The sequence below is a fragment of the Camelus bactrianus genome, chromosome 3, assembly GCF_048773025.1.
Source record: "Camelus bactrianus isolate YW-2024 breed Bactrian camel chromosome 3, ASM4877302v1, whole genome shotgun sequence".
NCBI classification, from domain to species: Eukaryota; Metazoa; Chordata; class Mammalia; order Artiodactyla; family Camelidae; genus Camelus; species Camelus bactrianus.
The window spans coordinates 109,120,021-109,137,325 of NC_133541.1; the positions used below are offsets into that span (position 1 = coordinate 109,120,021).

Consider the following 17,305-nt stretch of genomic DNA (forward strand, 5'->3'; position numbering starts at 1 on the left):
TTTGTGGATAAATCTACCATTGAGCGTGCAGTAGATCCAGAGACCACTTTTTGGTGCATCCTTGAATTTTATAGTCTTAGATGGGATGATATTCCCAATTGGCCAGACGAGGTCAGACCTGATAATTGGCTTCCTAGTTAATTATCCAGGATGGGGGTTTGTTTCATTTAATGCATGTGGGTAAGTCATGGCATCATTATGCTTAAGAATTGTTGAGGTCAAGTTCCTCAGAGAGGGACTGTTTTAAGTATGCCTGGCACTTTTTTTCATTTAGATTGCTTCTGTCTTTGTGATACCTCCTCAGAGATGTCTTCAATAACTGCCTTTTAAACACTTCCAATCCTAACCTCTTATTTTTCAGACTTGAAATGATTTTATTTTTCCCATTTTATCTAGAACAGTGCTTCACATTAGTGTTGTGTGATTTATATAATGTGTATATAAAATATATGTGAATATTTGTTAAAATATGTATTTATAAATGTATACATTTAAGTAATTAGAATTAAAAATGTAATTTAGACTTGGAGCTCAAAAGAGGCTCCCTGGCTCCACCCCCACCACGTAAGCTTTTCCTCACGTGTGCTTTCAGATTACTGATGTGGGCTTTGGAAACCTCAAATGTAGCTTGCCTTTCCCTCATCCCACGGTATTGGTAGAAATCTACCATACTCCCTTCAGTAATTTTTTATGAGCCCAGAAATAGCCCACATATGAGCAGTCGTGTTTGACGTGCTGTGTGGTGTTTGACATGCTGTGTGTGTGGCATAGTGGTTCAGAGCTTACACTTCCCTGTCAGGACACCTTGGTTTACATTGCTCTTAAATCAGTCCCTAGCATTGTGACCCATGTGGTCTAAGTTACTTAACCTCCCTGGCCCATAGTTTGCTGGTCTCTATAAACTAGGTGTAATGATAGCTCTCAAGGGGTTGTTAATGAAGATTAAATGAGATAACAAATGTCAAGCATCTAGAACATTTGTGCATAGTAAGAACTGTTGAATCTTTATTTAAAAAAATATTTCAGTTAGAAAAGCAGTGAATGCCAGCATGGAGTATAAATCAAGTTCATTGGAACCTTGAGAACCCCCTTTGTTGTCTACTTTAGCTCTGTTGGTGAAAAAGAAGGCCTAAGACTTAGTGTGGGTGTATCTTCTTTTTCTTTGCTAAGATCTGATATGTTTATTATCTTAAGTATTTTTCAAGATTCTATTAAGTTAGATAGCATTTTGTTAAAGTTATATTTAGATGAAGTTTGTGATGTTTTTGAAACATGTATGTACTTTGCAGAAATATGCGCAGCACCATCATTCCACATTTGGTGATGATGGGATTTTATTCTAAGCCTCCAAATCCATGGAAAAGGTGGCAATTTTTATTTATATTATTCTATTTATATAATTTTAAAGGAATATAAGATTTGCTTTAATAAATACAGTGAAAACAACTTATGCTGCTGTGTTGTTTAATTTGAGTTTTTTTAAATAGGTTGCATACCTAACTGCATTTCCGTGTATTTGTCAATGGGAAAGTTACGTGTTCTGCGTTTGAGACAGAGATGGAACTGTGAAGATGTAGCTGATTTGTACGCTGCTGGTTCTTTAAAATAGCTTTGTTTCCTCTTTGATAGTCAGTGGTCCATAAGCCCTCTGTGTAAATCTGCTCACCTTGATTCTTACAGCCCATCATGTTCAGAGGTGAGGTTCGCCTGAATGTGGAAGAAAAGAAGACTAGAGCCGCCCGGGAAGGGGACCGTCGAGATAATCGCCTGCGGGGACCTGGAGGCCCTCGAGGTGGGCTGGGTGGTGGAATGAGAGGCCCACCCCGTGGAGGCATGGTGCAGAAACCAGGATTTGGAGTGGGACGGGGCCTGGCTCCAAGGCAGTGAATTCCTCTTCACTGATTTTCACACAGCAGTACAAATCCTAGCTCCTTCCAAATGGTGAATTTCTTCAGCCAACCTTTGGTATCTTGGAATATGACCCTAGTCTATTATAAACTGCTTCAGTTTGTACAATTTTACTTTTTGTGTTAAAATGGTGTGTGCTCCTTCCCGCCCTCCCTTCCCTCTCCTCACCTTTAAATCCTTCACTTCCAATTTTGTGGAATGATATTTTAGGAAAAACAGATTTTTAAAGAAGAAAAAAAAGACTGAATTTCCTTGCTTTATTTGCGTATACAGACTGGATTTTTTTTTTTTTTTTAAACAGCCATTTCCCCAAAGGAATGTGTCTTGCTTATTACTGACATTTGGTATGTTTCATTCATTGGAATATTTCTTACTTATTTTCTACGTGTTTCAAAAGCCTGTGAGAATAACAGGATTTGATAAACATTTTGAAGGCAGAAAAAACCCAAATTATTTCTTCTTTGAGAGTCATGACTACCTTCTGGTATGGAGCAATTGCCATTGGAAAAATTGACAATTTTGTTGATTCTCACTGGTATGGTTAAAAACTGAATAAAAGGTATTAGTGGAGTTTTTTTTTTACTTCTATGTGGTCACAAAACAATTCTAAAACCTACTGTTTTTACCATTGAAATTTAAATTGTGAGTTAGGTTTTAAATGTCTAGAATGCAACTGATAGGCTTTTCTTGAACTGTTAGGTTTTTTTTTTTTGAAGTAGAGTTTTTTCATGTTTAATTTGTTTGTAAAAAAAGGAAAAACACAAAAAAAAATTTTTTTGAAGTCTGAATAACCCAAAACCGGAGCAAAACTGTTGTGCCTTCTATTTATCTTTGATTCCAGTCTTGGCAATTGTTTAAAGAAAGATAATAAAAAAAAAAAAAAAACCCTAGATTTGTTCTGTCAGGTTCAGAGTATGTTGGGAATTGCAGAATCCCTCTTTCACCCTGTATGTCTTCTGTTCATTTATTATGCCTTATTCTGAAATTAAGTCTCAAACTGGAATGCCTTTCAGAACAGATGCTTCTGTAGAGGTCCTTTGTCCTGAATAGTTCAGCATTTGTATTGAGTTTTATTTCAATATCTATTCAAAGTCCTAATCGTAGCCCATTAGAAAGAGTGTGACTTTAATACTGGACTTCACAGATGTGCTCAAGTTTTTTTTTTTTTAAATCATGGCAATTTGGTAAATTTTCTATTTTGTTATGGTTCCTTTTATTGATGGGATGCAGTGGGTGTTACTTGGAAATGGCCAATTTTTATTAAAATGTTTCTGGAAGAAAATTTAATCTGGCAACATAGACTAACACTCGCTTTGCATATAGCATGTTACTGTTGAGTGCTGTGTGTGAGGTGGGTGAAGATTTTGTTTATACATTTGTGAAGCAAGCCTTTGTGTGATGACTTGTCATTACTAATTGAAGGGCGATGAAGTTGTCAAATTTAACTTATTTATTTTCTTCTTAACAGTATTCACCTTTAGGACTGTTTGAGGATAGTATATGAGTAGGAATAGGGAATGTTTTGTTTGTTTTGCTGTTACTGGGAAACTGGGTTTGCTGAAAAGTGTAGTCTTAAACTAAAGTGAAGTTTGATGTTATCAATTGGTCCTCAGTACCTCAAATATTTGAAAATTGGCAACATCCCCTTTACATAAAGAAATTTACATAACTGAATCACATAGCTGTTTTTTGGATCAGTTTAAATTACTAACTGGTAACCTCTTCATTTGACCCAGGCCAGGGATAATTGGAAGAAATTCAGCTTGTACTTTTGTAGCTTATATTAAGCTTGTGGTGGAAAGAAGAAAACTTAGCCTGAGTTGTTTTTGAAAGAAAATAACTTGTGGTAACTGTTAGGTGTTAAATTATGGATAACCTGAAATTTTTTTTTGTAAGTGAACACTAACCATGCAATTTAAAATAGAAGTTCTTCCTTCTCAGAGCATTAAGGGTACTAACGAGATGCAGTGTTTCTCAACTTGGGGCTGTTGTGCTATATCCTGGAGGACAGTTAGGGATATGTGAGATTAGGGGCTGCGTTGGAGGGAGATGCACACACTGCTTCTGGCATTTAGTGGGTGGGGGCCAGCGATGCCAAATGTTCTGTGAAATGAAGCAACCCCATTGAGAGCTTGTATATCCCTACTCCTGTAATTCATGGTGGGCAGGGTGGTGGAGTAGGACAACTCGGGTGAAGACTCACTCCTCTGAGATAGTGCCTCAGAAAAGTAAATTAGCAAGTAGAAATCTCTCAGGAATTACAGTGACATCTGCTGTGAGGAATTAATAGTCTCACTTTATTTGTACCAATGTGTCTGTTTTAAATTTGGACAGGTTAGTAGCAGTATACTAGACGCTTGTAATTTATTGCAGGGAACTTTTGCATAATCACAGAAAAGAAAAGTTTGCTTCAGTAATTTCAAGTTATCAGAATTGGAATATTGTGGAGTTTTGAATAGCATTGGACTTTATAAATAGGAATCATGGTTAACACTATTAGGAATCCCGATGCCATTGTTCACATTGTTGCTGATGGAATAAACGTGACGCCCTAGAATACACATACATTCACACATTGAAAGTAAAGTATGTTAGGGCAGGTCTTGTGTAGGCAGCATCAGCTCATCACATTCAACACAATTTGTCGTCAGTAGGAATGACCCAGTATACTGTTCTGCTGAGCTTAAGGCCCTTCACCCATGAATATTTTAACTGGGTAAGACTAGTTTGGTTCAGTGGGTCTCAGTCTTTTAAGACGTGTTGAAAATAAATCAGTCTTGGGCCATATGAAAATACTTTTGTTTGCTTTTACAGTGAGGTTGGGCTTTACTTGTGTTTCCTGCGTTCTCAGCTTTTTGAGCTGTTGCTGGGGAGTGGTGAATTGGATACTACAAAAATAATTATATGGCTTTTTGGGTGAGTAGGTTACTACCACAGTGTTAGTTGAATTGCACTTTAGTTTTAGGTTAGAAAACTAATTTTCACAACTACCCTGTGGATTAGGTACCATTCCCCCGCTCCCCCCCCCCCAATAGATGAAGTGACATCAGAGCAGTTAAATGACTTGGGCCTCAAAGTCATCCCAGTAGCAAGGAGCAGACTGGCCTTCATAACTGAATGCTTTTCCTCTAGAACCATAGTGCCTGCGTATTTACATTTAAATCACAGTAAGGGAACAGGACATGACCATGATAAATAACTACCCTATAGAGACTTGACTGGTGTGAAACATTCAAAGCAAGGTTACTTACTGTTCTCTGTTCCTTTAGGATAAACAGGATAAGTAAACATTGATTTTGTAGGGCTTCTTTTGATCTGCAGATTCTATGGTAACAGTAACAGTGACTTACTAGATTTTCTCATCTGTTTGATAACACATTTAGTTCAATTTAATCTAGATGTGGAAGATGAACAAACTTGTATTATAGCATCATCCCAGGTGAGTTTTTAATAGTTGTGTTTTGTACTTATACTTGCCATCTTCTGATACTTTTCTTCATCCCTTTGAAAACCCTTGTAGAGTTTAATGATTAGTGGAAAACATGGCACTTTATAGAAAAGTTTGTTAGAATCTATATCAAAGTTTTAAATTTGTAGGCCATTTTTGCTGAGTGGCTTATTTCTTTTAAGAAAATGGTTGAATTTGTCAAATCTACTGATCTAAAAAAATATTTATATTAAAGTTTATTTTTATGCTACTTAATCTCTACAGGAACTGCACACAAATGAGATAATTGTTGAATTTTTTAGTATAACAGTTTTGAACCTTGTGAATGAAGCAACTTCAACATTTATTTGAATATGGGGTTCTAGGTTACTGCCTAATATACCATAAATTGGCAGTGGACAATTAGAGTTAGTCTTGAAATGTTTTAGAAACCTTAAGGAATGAAAGTATTAGAAACTTAATGTCTTATGTGGGATAAGGTTGCTGAGAAAGTAATGGCCATGTTGTACTAGATAAATGAGGATTTCTGGTTTTAAGGTAGGTAGTACCTTTTGGAATTTGTATTTGTTTGCTGTGGTATTGAGGTTCTGGGGACCAAGTGTAGAATTGTGAACTCTTCGTAGACTACATTAAAGGAGAAATGGTGGCACATGTGAGATGTAAACTTTTATTTACAGTCTTTTTAGTCTATGTGTATCTAGCTCAGGATAATGCTCAAATTAGACTGCTTTGCTTATGCTTTCATAAAACAGTCTTTCATAATGGCCTAAGTGAGTAGCAGGCTGATTAAGAGGTGGGCTAAGCTGGTTTCGGTTTTGATTATGTTTCTGTATTGGCTTAGAATCAAGATTGTTCGCCTTTTTGATTGCATGACTTGTTTTTAAAACCTTGGACAGTCTACCTTCCTCCAGTTTCCACTTGAACCTGGTAGTTTTTTCAGTTCCCTGTGAGAGGAAAATAGTATTGGAAATCAGTTCCACTGTTACCCCATAAACCATGTGACCTGGCCAGTTACAGAAATCTATACATGTTTAGAACTTTGCAATATGTCCACTGTTGCAGATTCCTAAGGGACTTGCATCCCGTTTTGAAAAAAGTAAATTAAGGATTAAGGGATGCTTACCAAAAATTCACTACTGAATTACTTAAAGAAGTATTTATTTCTCAGAAACCCACTTACAGGAAGTTTGCCTCTATTTTTGGTAGTAATTATTTAATTAATCTGGATATAAGTTTTAACTATTGCTGTAATTAACCACTTTGGTTACTGATAATCCACCTAAGCTTTGAAATGACCGGTTTGACTTTAGATTTGGTTTAAATTCTGAAATGTTTTTATAAAGAATGATGATTTTAAATGAAGACACAAGGAAGTAGTGAAGAAAAAAAGGACTTCCTTTCTTTAAAGATTCAATGCATACTTTAAGTAGATTATGTAGAACACATAATGTTAAAAATCATATGGGTAGATCGTGGATTTTGAAGAGGAGTAGGGGTGGAGGTGGAATTTACCTGATGGAATAGGAATCATCTTGTTGTATGGAAAAAAAATCATAATTTTCAGTGAGAAATGTCAGAATAAGGCCTTAAAGTTTTTCTTTTCCCATTCTGATTATTAACAGAAGAAACAGGAGAGACTCAGAATTCTTTGAATCGTAGAGTGTTAGTGCTGGAAAGGACTAAGGTGATTTGTACGCCTTCATTTTTCAAAAGATAGACTGCCTGTAGAATTATTGATTAGTGCAGAGTTTCAAATAAGCTTATAGAAGTAACGTGGAGCACCTTCAGGAATTGCCAGTCTGCCCTAGGTTTGCTCTTGGAAGCCAGAACTGTTACAGGTTAGGATGTGGGGAGAAAAGGGAAGGAGTCAAAAATTTTATATGCTCACCCAGTTGCTTGTCTTGCTCGTTTTCCATACCCAGGTTTTCTCTCTTTTCTTAGAACTGTCTTAATGCCCAGTTCTACCAGGGCCTGTTGTCAATAAGGACATTAACTTGTGCTCCCCTCAGGGATGGGTTTACTACTAGCTGTCAGAAAGCTATTGGGTATCCTAATGTGTTAATAGCTGAAACTCAGCTGTAATTTTCTCCTGAATCCTTCAGCATTTTGCATTCTGTACATTGTGGTGCTTTTTCCACCTTGTATTGTTATATCTGTAAGCTCCTAAGGGGCAGCAATTTGGTCTTAGGCATGTACCCTGATCAGTGCCTGCAGCACCATGTATGAATCAGGCTCTAATCTTCCTTTCCAGTGATTTTGCTGTTCTTCACGGAAGGATGCTCCAGCCATGCTGAGCTACTTAACGGATCCTCTAATAAGCCAGGCATTGCTGATTCTGTGGCTTAAAGTGCCTTGTCTTCCCTGAAGGTAGACTTGCATTTGCATTGCCCCTCACCCCCGCATCTCTTGCAGTCAAAGCCACGTTTTTTTCAAGACCTAGTTCCAGAGCTTGTTTTTTCCTCCCTTAAGAGAGAAAAGATTTTTTATAGGAGTGACTAGCCCATTTTTAGGGGTTGATTTGGCCAGAATTTGAAGCGAGGAACAAACTTATTCTCATCTGCTTTCCTTCCACATCGTCCCTCCTGTGAGATGTCCCAACCTTCATTTAAAAATACGTGTTCCTAGAATACTTCATACCTTTCTCATAGCTTATAACTTACACTTTGAACCTAGAATTAGAACAGACGCATGTCTGTTTTACTACCTTACTAGACCATAAGCTCCTAGAGGACAAGGACTGGAGAATTCATCTGTGTTCCTCCAGGAGGCACAGTGACTTGCACAGAGGCGTGCTTAAGTGGTGACTCATTGAGTTGAATAAATCAGTGTATTTCGGTTTATATTCTCACAGGAGGCATGCCTAGAGATCAGACTTACTGCAGTAGCTTTTAGTCACTATGGCGTTTTGGAGTGGAGGGGATTGTTGGGAAATTTTGAGGGGTGGGCAAAGGGAGGAAGTCATTGGTCATTGTGAGGTACTTCCATCCCTGGTCTGGGTAGTTAGCTCTTTCTTTCTGATTGTGCCCAGTATATCTGGGGTACTTCGTTTCTGTGCACAAGACCTATACGTGCCAAGTTTCATTTCGTTTCACAGACCTCGTCCTTTGTTCTCAGTTTGTCATCACCCGTGCTGTGAGTCTACATCACCTGCTTCCGTTTGCTTCCTCCCACATCCAGTCTCTAGCTAAGTCCTGTCAGTTCTACCTCAGGTCTTTGGCATCTCTTTCCCGCTCACCTACATAATGTAGTGGCCTCTCCTGCCTTTACCTCTCCCCAGCCTACTTTCTACACAGTATTAGACTCATCTTACTGAAACCTAGCTCTGATCGTGTATCCCATGTTTGTGTTCTATCTCCCCTACTAGACTGTAAGCTCCTTACGGGCAGGGTCTGTGTCCGAGTCATCTTTGTATCTCCCATAGCACCTATCAATAAATATGTCTTGAATGAACAGCATAAAGCCTTGTCAAGTGAAATGATGTTTTCCAGGTGATATGTAGGTTTCTCTCAGGTAATTGCAAGACGTCAGAAGTTCTCCGACTTCAAAAGTTCTCCCATATGTAAAGTTGGTTAAACGGTAACAACTATAAGTTAACCACAGAGAAAATTTCAGAAAACTTTAATTTTTTTCCATTGGAATCAGCATGGATATGTGTATATGGATGGTTCAATAAATATATTTTTATATACATGTATCACAGAAATTTTACATTCCATCTTCAAACTGCAGAAATAGATTTTTTTTTTTTACAAGCCAAAAAGTAACTGCCATAACGTTTATGATTTCATGCAAAAAACAGGGAAGAATTAGGGACTAAAGGGAATTAGTTGCTCAAGGTTAAGAGTCCAGTGAGAAGTAAAAATGCTACAATAAGGAAGCGATTGCTTAACACGCTGCTTAAGGTGGTAGCCGAACAAATTTTTACCTGCAGCATTAAGGCCATACCAAATGTACACATATATACAAAGACATTTCCATATAAAAGACATACTATCACATTTTCTTATGGGAAAGGATGAGGAGCTTTGTGAGTAATTCTGACCCAATTTTCCAGGCCAGTTAATTGTGTAAGGTGTCCCCAGGCTGCTGCTTAGAAATGTCTTCTACTTTGGCTAGCTGTCAGTTTACTGCTTCACGGGCTTGTGATTTTTGTAGTGTCTTACATGGAAGTATGAGTCACTTTGAACCTCTTCCATCCTGGGTGATGAAGCACTTTGTAGCTTAACTAACAGTGCCCAGCCTGGCATGATTTTCACATCTCAAAGGATCAGAATTACAGTCAGAATTGTAGTTTGTGTTTCTCTTACCTCCAACCAGTGATGGCATTGTGACCTGAAGAACTAAACAGTGCCTTTCTGTTCTTTGGGTTTAAAATAACTTTGAATACTTACAGTGTAATGACCAAAGTGTGAGGTTTCAGGTAACATCCCCTGGAGCTGTTGAAAGTTAATATTTCACTTTTACCCCCACTGTGTCACATTTAAGTTGCCAGCTACCTTTCTGGAAAGAAGGAAACGTAAAATGACTTGCAGAAGAACCATGGGATTTGCTCTTCTGCTTAAGCATCACGTCAGGCAACTTTTAAGACAAAGGGCAGGTCTGTTGTGCAAATATCTAGATGATTGCAATGAGGGAGGCATGAAGGGCACGTCCTTTGGAGATGACTTCCAGTTACGCAGAAGTCATTTGCTTTGGCAAGGTTGGGGGGCAACTCGAGATGGCACCCTCTGATTCTTTTGGCAGAAACTGGCCGATCTTAGTGGATGGATCTTGTCAAAATTAGAAATGACGCTAACTAAATCTAAGATAAATTACGTAAAGAAATTAGTGACTGACTGAGCCTTTATTGTGATGTTATAACTCATGTTGGAATGTTTTAGATCATCCTAACACTGCTTTTTCATTAATGTTGTCTTAGCTGTGAATTGGATATCAAGTAGTCCTGTTCATCCCCAGTTCTTTGATGGGCCAGTTTCCAAGTAGGACCCTGGGATGTTGACAACAAGTATGGCTGCAAGGTAATTGGGTCTCCTCCCATGCGTTCCCTGGGCTAGGCGAGTCTGAGAATGATGTCTCTGGAAATGGCCTATCCTGGGAGAGGATCAAATAGTGTGTGACTTTGAAGCACTTTAGTATGTTTAAACACTTAGAAAGTGAGCAGTCACTGTCCTTTCCAACTGTTCTTTACCCAAAATGACACTAGTTATTTGCATTTCAGTGGTTTGCATCAACTCTAGATAAAGCAATTTTGAACTGATCCAGACAGACATATGGATACCCTTTGGCAACCTTATGTAGAGGCTTAAAAGAGATTTTGGTGTTGGTCACTTTGTGTTTCACATTTTACATTTCAAGTCTAATTATAGCAGGTGAAGATGTGCATTGTGTCCTATTTCAAACTTATGGAGGCTGCTGAGGTCCCTAGTATGTTTGTCTTGAAAGTAGAACTTGGCTATTTAGCTTGCTTTTTTTCTTGTTTTGTTTGAGAACATTTTTTGCACTTTTTTTGATACGCACAGGAATCACTGGGTAGGTATTTTATCTATATTCAATACGCTGAGTAGCAAGATGCACGCCTTTGGGATTTAATACACTAATTTTGTTACTGCTGAAAATATAATGGATTAAGTGTTGGAAGATTAAACCATTAAGATGCGAAATAGTATGAATTTTTAGCGCTCGGAAATGCACTGTGGGAGTGGCCAGGTTTTTTAGCCTCTTACCTACTACTCAGGCTGAATGACTTGTTGAACATGGTACACCTTTAAATGAGGTAGAGATAGATCTCATGTGGAATAGATCGAGTTTAGTGAACTGCTTAATTGATAACGTGAGCACCACTTCTAAAAAAGATTTGGCGCAACCTTTCATTTACTAGGCTAGGTAATACTAACCTCTTTCCCCAAAATAGTCTTCCTAGAGAAAGGTAAAGCATTTTGAAAGAAACTGTTCTTTTTAAACACTTCCACAAGCAATGACTTACTAAAAACCAATTACATTTTATCTTTTTTTTTTTTCTATTCATATTTGACTTTTTCACCCTCCGACCCTTTTTTTCTTGATGGACATGATTTCCTGCTTTGAATAGAGAGATTCTCTCTAGGTTGGGAAAAGATAATTTCAGTTACAGTTGAGAATAAAAAGACACGCTAGATTACACTTTTCTTCTAGGTTGGCTTGTTTAATATTTCAGATCAACCAAAATAGATTAGGACCACAAGCTCTCCTTTAGAAATACCTGCATTGTTCTAAGTATTGGCCTGCTATTTGACTTAAAATAGAACTCTAGAAGTAACTTTCAGAATCACTGTAGAATAGTGAGCTCAGCATAGAGCCATGACTTTACCATACCTTTCTTGCCTATGTAGCACAAACTAAACTCTTAATACAATTTTTCCCCCTTAATGGAGGCACTGGGGATTGAACCCAGAACCTCATGCATGCCAAGCAGACGCTCTACCACTGAGCTATATCCCCGACCCCCAGTGCTTGCTGGCTTGAATTGATGTCGTTGAAGATGTGAGATGCTAGTGGGTACTAAGTATATCTGCTGCTGAGATGAAGGAAAGGTAAGTTCCCCACAAGAAAGTACAGGGACATCTGAGTTAGGCTGGAAGTATCAGCTTACAGAGAAGGGATAGGATGAACTGCTCTGCCCCTGCAGGAAAGCCTGCTGGTCTGTCCTTGAGGACTGCCATACTCAATAAAGTCCTGACCCTTGTGCTATATATCAGCTTGTTCTGATTACTCCAAGTCTCTTTCCTGATGTGCTTGCCGTGCGTTGTGCTTTAGCCAAATTGATAGTCACTGTGCCTACGTTGTGCCCCTTATTATTTACCTCCATATTTTGACTCATGTTCCTTCTGCCAGAATACTCCTTGCATCCGTCAAATTCTCATGTTTTTTAAGGTACTACTGCTCAAATGGGCCTTGAGCCATGAATCGCCTCATGCTTTATCTTCTGCCCGGTGCATAGTGGCCTCCTTTCTCTCTTACGTTTCCTGCATTATAATCTTGGTACTTCCATCATCCCTTCCTATATTGTGAGAAAAGAAGCTGTGTTTTATTCTGATGCCCTGCTTTCATGGTCCACTGCCTTTCCATAATAGATTTAATAAATAGGTAGGTGGGGACAGGCAGGTTAAAAACAAAGCTGATAGAAAAACTGGGAAGAATATGTATATTCTAGTTCTGGCTATGACGCTTTCTTTTGAAATCTCTTCAGCTGCCAGCTCAAACCTTTAGCTGCTTTCTCTAGGCTGAGGCATTCTGAAAAAAATCCAAAAGCAAGGACATAACAGTTGCCTGGAGACTCACTGAAACTGACTTGTGGTCACTAGAGAGGGTCCGTTCAGTGTCAGTTTGCTCACCAGCATCCCAAGCTACACAGAAGTCGCTGCCCTGATGCTCAGAGCAGTAGCCAAGACATTGCTGGCCTCACTGCTAGTAGCTTATGGTCCTGTTAGGCCACAGGCCAAACTTGGGGTTGCAGTTGAAGAAGAGTCATGGGTGAGGCCAGGGGGGTCCTAGGAAATGCAGTAAGAAGAGGCCTATTGCATGAACCAGTCTTGCTCATTTGAACACATCAAGTTACCTAAGGGGCTGTCATGTCAGGAACAGAAGGACTTGGAGACAAGTAGTAGCTTCTTAAAATATTTTTGAGTATGTGGGGGAGGGTTACGTCCATGTATTTCCCTATAATTCCATTTTCCCACTTCATTTCCGAGGCCTGGATAAGAGTAAGGAACCGTCAGGAGGCCCTCCTGTGCTGGGACAGGGGTCAGGCGGTTCCTCAGTGCCTCACAGTGGGTGCTCCTACCTCAGCAGCTGCTCGGGGGGAGTGGTTGCCTGTGTTTAGCCCTCTGAAAGGTGGGTGAGTCCACAATTACATAAACCCAGAAAGTAAACTGCTATGGAAAACAGCTTATCGTTTAGAGTCTGAGTTCAAATGACCCGTCCCCAGGAGACCTTGGATTGTCCCTGTGAGACAGTTTCTCTCCTGGCCTCATGCATGACCATATCTTCCTTTTAATTAGTTGTTCGTATCGCATCTGACGTCACTATATCATTGAGTTCTGGCGTTAGGGATGATGCTTATCTTTGGTTCCTAGGCCTTGTGTTGTTTGTAGCAGGTTCTTAGTTGAGTAAATGTTTCGAAGGGATTCTAGACTTAGGAAAGCCTTCCAGAAAAGGTCTAGTCCTTACTCATGATTCCAGCCAAAGCCAAGCCATTCCAGGTACACAGTGAATTGTTCTCTTTCCCAATTCTGTAGCCAGAACATGGCACCATGTCAACTCCAGATCCTTCATGCACCGAAAACTGGACTATTAGGCTCTCAGCCTTTTAAAGTGGGCTGATTAACATTGTTCAGGACCAAGTTCTGAGGAGAGGAAGGCCAAGGATTGTCTTGTTTTGTTCTTGAGCAAGATGTGATTTCCAGGCTAGTAGAAGACAGTGGGCCTCGGCGTTTAGCATAAATACAGGTGGTTATATTTATGCATGTGGGAGTGTATATAGGCAGTAGGAACCATGTGTTTTATCAGTTGTAAGATTCATTTAAGTTAAAACTAATAAATGTCTCTATACTGGTTCTAATGACAAAGTAAACTACCACATCAATTACTTGCTGTTATGCTCAACAATCTAGGAAAATAAGAGCTTTTTACAGGCGGGTGACTAAGGCTACAGTGAAATAATGAAGTCAAACACAAATGAATGGATGAGATAAAGACAACATGTCATGCCTATTCCAAAACTTAGCTTCCCATTGCCTATATAATGTCAAACTTCAGCAAGGCTTTGACGTGGGCTAGTAAAATAACCTTTCTGAGCCTAAGTTTCCTCGTTTACAAAAGGGGAAATAAGATCAGGGCTACTGTGGGGATTAAATTACATAAAGAGTCTGACGTACAGTAGGCGTTCAACAGTGTCATGATAGTCAAGGTTTATTCACAAACTGTTAACAGTCTACTTGTGAGCGACCCCTATGCGCAGAGCTCCGTGTGATGCCTTCTATTTAGTTGGTACTTAAATGGTCTCGGTGGGAAAAAGACATAGATGCTTGGTAAGTAGAATCATTCCTAGAATTTCGGTCTCCGTGTGTGTACAAGCTCTGAGGCAAGCATGGGGTCCCTCACCAGTGAGAGAACCCCCGGGGCCAGGCGTGAAATGTCGCTGAATCAGCTGCTCATTAGGGCCGGTGGATTTGGCCCTTGGGGAGCCGACCTCAATTCTGAAAGAAAGCTTTTTGATGACCTCTTCTGGCAAACAGGAAGAAGTGATAAGAAATTTCAGAGGTCGAGACAATGAAGATGCTCTACAGTTTACAACGAGGAGGTGGAGTTAACAATCATTCCTTCATTCTATCTGGTCTGTGCTGTGGGTATTATCCTCAGAGACATAGAAAACCTGAGGGTCAAAGAGGGAACGGCCTCACTCAAGGCCACTTGCCTACTTGCGTCTCAGCCTTATTGGAAGCTCGTGCGCTGCCCAGCACCAGGAAAACCACAGATGGGTTCAGAGAGGAGAAGCAGCCTGAGACCGCCTTAGAACCTGGGGAAGTCCTTCTGTCTTCTTCTGCAACTAAAAGACAACTAGAAAAGTGGACTTAAAAAAAAAAAAACCCAAAACTTCACAGCTGGGAAAACTCTTCAAGCTCAACCATTCAGTGCTCCTGTTGTACAGACAGGAAGACTGAGGCTCTGAGGAAACGGAGGGGGAAATGGGAGAGAATTTTACAGTGCCTCTCTCTGTTAACCCCCTAGACCATACAATTATAATGTCACTGTATTTGTTTTATCACACATCTATCCATTCTAGGGCTCTTTTAAAATAACCCTGATTTGAATCTTTCAGGAGCAAGGAAGTGGCTGTATGGTGATGAGGAGCAGGGGGAGGAAATGGTTGGTTTCCCAACAGAAGCATTGCTTCCATTTTATTATCTTATGGGAAATCTAAATTTAAAAGTTTATTAATTTTTTTTAACTTTGGGAACAAGAAAAGAATTTTCAATCTGTAATATTCTTATTAATTTCAGGGCCAGATGAAGGGAGAGTGAAGATCATTTGTCATAATGTCACCCTATAAACATTTTGAAGAGCTTCTGTTTCTATAAAGCATAAATACTTCTCTGTTGGGAAAGACAGAAGCAGTGTTTTCTGATTAGAAGGAGAGTTTGCTGGAGCTACAGGAGTATGGAAGCAGTTTCAGAAACATCGTTGTGAGGGTGAGGTTTTGTTTGGGAGTCGGGGAGGTGGAGAGAGCTGGCTCAAGTCCAGCCTTACCTGCTATGATGTTTCTTATTAGTATACCCTAGTTAATGGTATGAATTCAGATGAACCTTCCGAATGGTCTGGAACATTTCCTTTTTTTTTTTTTTTTTTTTTTTTGCCTTTATCTGCAGGAGTAGCAGGGACAGAGGAAAATATTCTTAAGTCTTGGTGGAAGTTTCTTATGATTAAATGGTGTGTAGGGAACAGGCTGGGAGGGGACTTGGAGTCACAGCAGTTACTTCCCTAGGGATATTTCACAAGTTCTGCTCTGATGCGTTTCTCTTTGATTCTTCCAGAATCTCTGGCAGACAGAATTCAAACAAGTGTCACGGGAAATGGGTTACAGCCTTCACAGGACATGCATGCTAATGTACCAGCATGGAACGTAGTTCCGATGTTTGATGGGATTCTCAGGTGAGAAGCTAGTCTGTCAGTACTGTGAAACACCTAGGCTGTCACGGCAAAACAAAAATATTAAGACTCTAATCTCCTCGAGGACCAAAACTCTTCTTTTTAACGTCTCCCTGTCTGCCCACTGAAGGCCTGTGATGGGGTTCCAAGCCTGACACTGAAATGGGGAAACAGTGAAACATTTTACAATACACAGTATACTCTTTTTTTTTTTTTTTTTTTCCTACAACCCATCAAAGTATCGAGAGTTTGGCTCTGAAAAGTCTCCCTCAGCTCTTCTTTTTCTGGGGGGTGAGCAGGCCGACAAAGGTGAAGGAGCTTATTTATGTGTCCATGGTGAGCCTGAGGTAGCGTCGGAACGGGGACCCACTTCCCATTGACCTCTGTCCACCTCACAGGGCAGGTGTGCTTAAACAGAATACTGGGTTTCTGCAGTTGTGTAAGAAAGCAGTTGAATCTGAAGGAAGGCAGGCCAAAAACAAGGCAATGCGGGGAGCTGGGGAGCAGGGCAAGCGGGGAATGGGAGAGCCGTCGTGCTTGCAGCCTGCATGTCACCAGCACGTGTCTTTCATCCCCAGGTTGGCTGGCTGGTACTGCTCTGTAGCTGGTTAATGGCCTTATGTAGAGTATAATTTTTGTCACTGAGCTCCCTGGGGGGTATATTTTGGGTTTGCCGTTCTCTACTATCTGATTTCTTGACCCCCTGTTTCAATGGAAATTTTCCAGAGCAGTGAAATTTCAAAATGCAAGAGCGAAAGGAAAGAATAGAAATCACGGCCTTAAAACAAATGAGGTGGGAGCCACTATGTCCATTCTAGTCCCCACCCCAACACCCCACTCCCCACTCCCTCAGAAAGACATCAGCATCTCCTGGCAGAGTCGAGATGCACAAACTGGTGAAACAGGACACGCTGCCAGAGGAAGGTGGGGTGGGAGCAAAAGACGGAGAAGCAGTGGCCCGGATGCTGGCTCGAGAAGCCTTAATGATCCTAAAAATGATCGGGCAACAATTTCTACTTTGGAACTCATTTTGCTGTTCCAAAGAATGGTAAAGCACCTTAATTATTGCTTTAAGTCACCACACAGCTCCATCAAAACAGCATGAAATAGCACCCACTTATGAGCAAACCCATCACCTGCCGTTGTGTTTATGAGAAATCCTTAAGGAGGCAACAGGACAATAATGCGGTAGAGGCATCTTCTAGTCTGAGCCCTCAAGATTCTAGACAACTCAGGCCTGGGAGAGGTGCTGGCAGGGGGCCCTTG

At 40.1% G+C, this 17,305-nt stretch overlaps 1 protein-coding gene, 1 long non-coding RNA gene and 1 other non-coding gene across 4 annotated transcripts in view; 2 read left to right on the plus strand and 1 right to left on the minus strand.

The window, feature by feature from the left end:
- G3BP1 (G3BP stress granule assembly factor 1) overlaps positions 1–8,815 on the plus strand; it is a 34,196-nt gene extending 25,381 nt beyond the window's left edge. For both annotated transcript variants that reach the window (XM_074360955.1, XM_074360956.1), the window contains exon 12: positions 1,681–8,815. In XM_074360955.1, coding sequence (XP_074217056.1) covers positions 1,681–1,887 — 207 coding nt within the window. In that variant the 3' untranslated portion in view covers positions 1,888–8,815. The remainder of the gene's footprint in view (positions 1–1,680) is intronic.
- Positions 8,816–10,382: 1,567 nt separating this feature from the next.
- The window catches only part of LOC141577111 (uncharacterized), a 742,740-nt gene continuing 735,817 nt past the window's right edge, over positions 10,383–17,305 (plus strand). Inside the window, exons 1-2 of the long non-coding RNA XR_012505708.1 lie at positions 10,383–15,582; positions 15,925–16,042. This is a non-coding gene — a long non-coding RNA (uncharacterized LOC141577111). The remainder of the gene's footprint in view (positions 15,583–15,924; positions 16,043–17,305) is intronic.
- On the minus strand, positions 11,762–11,833 carry TRNAA-GGC (transfer RNA alanine (anticodon GGC)). The gene has a single exon. It is a non-coding gene; the product is annotated as a tRNA-Ala (tRNA).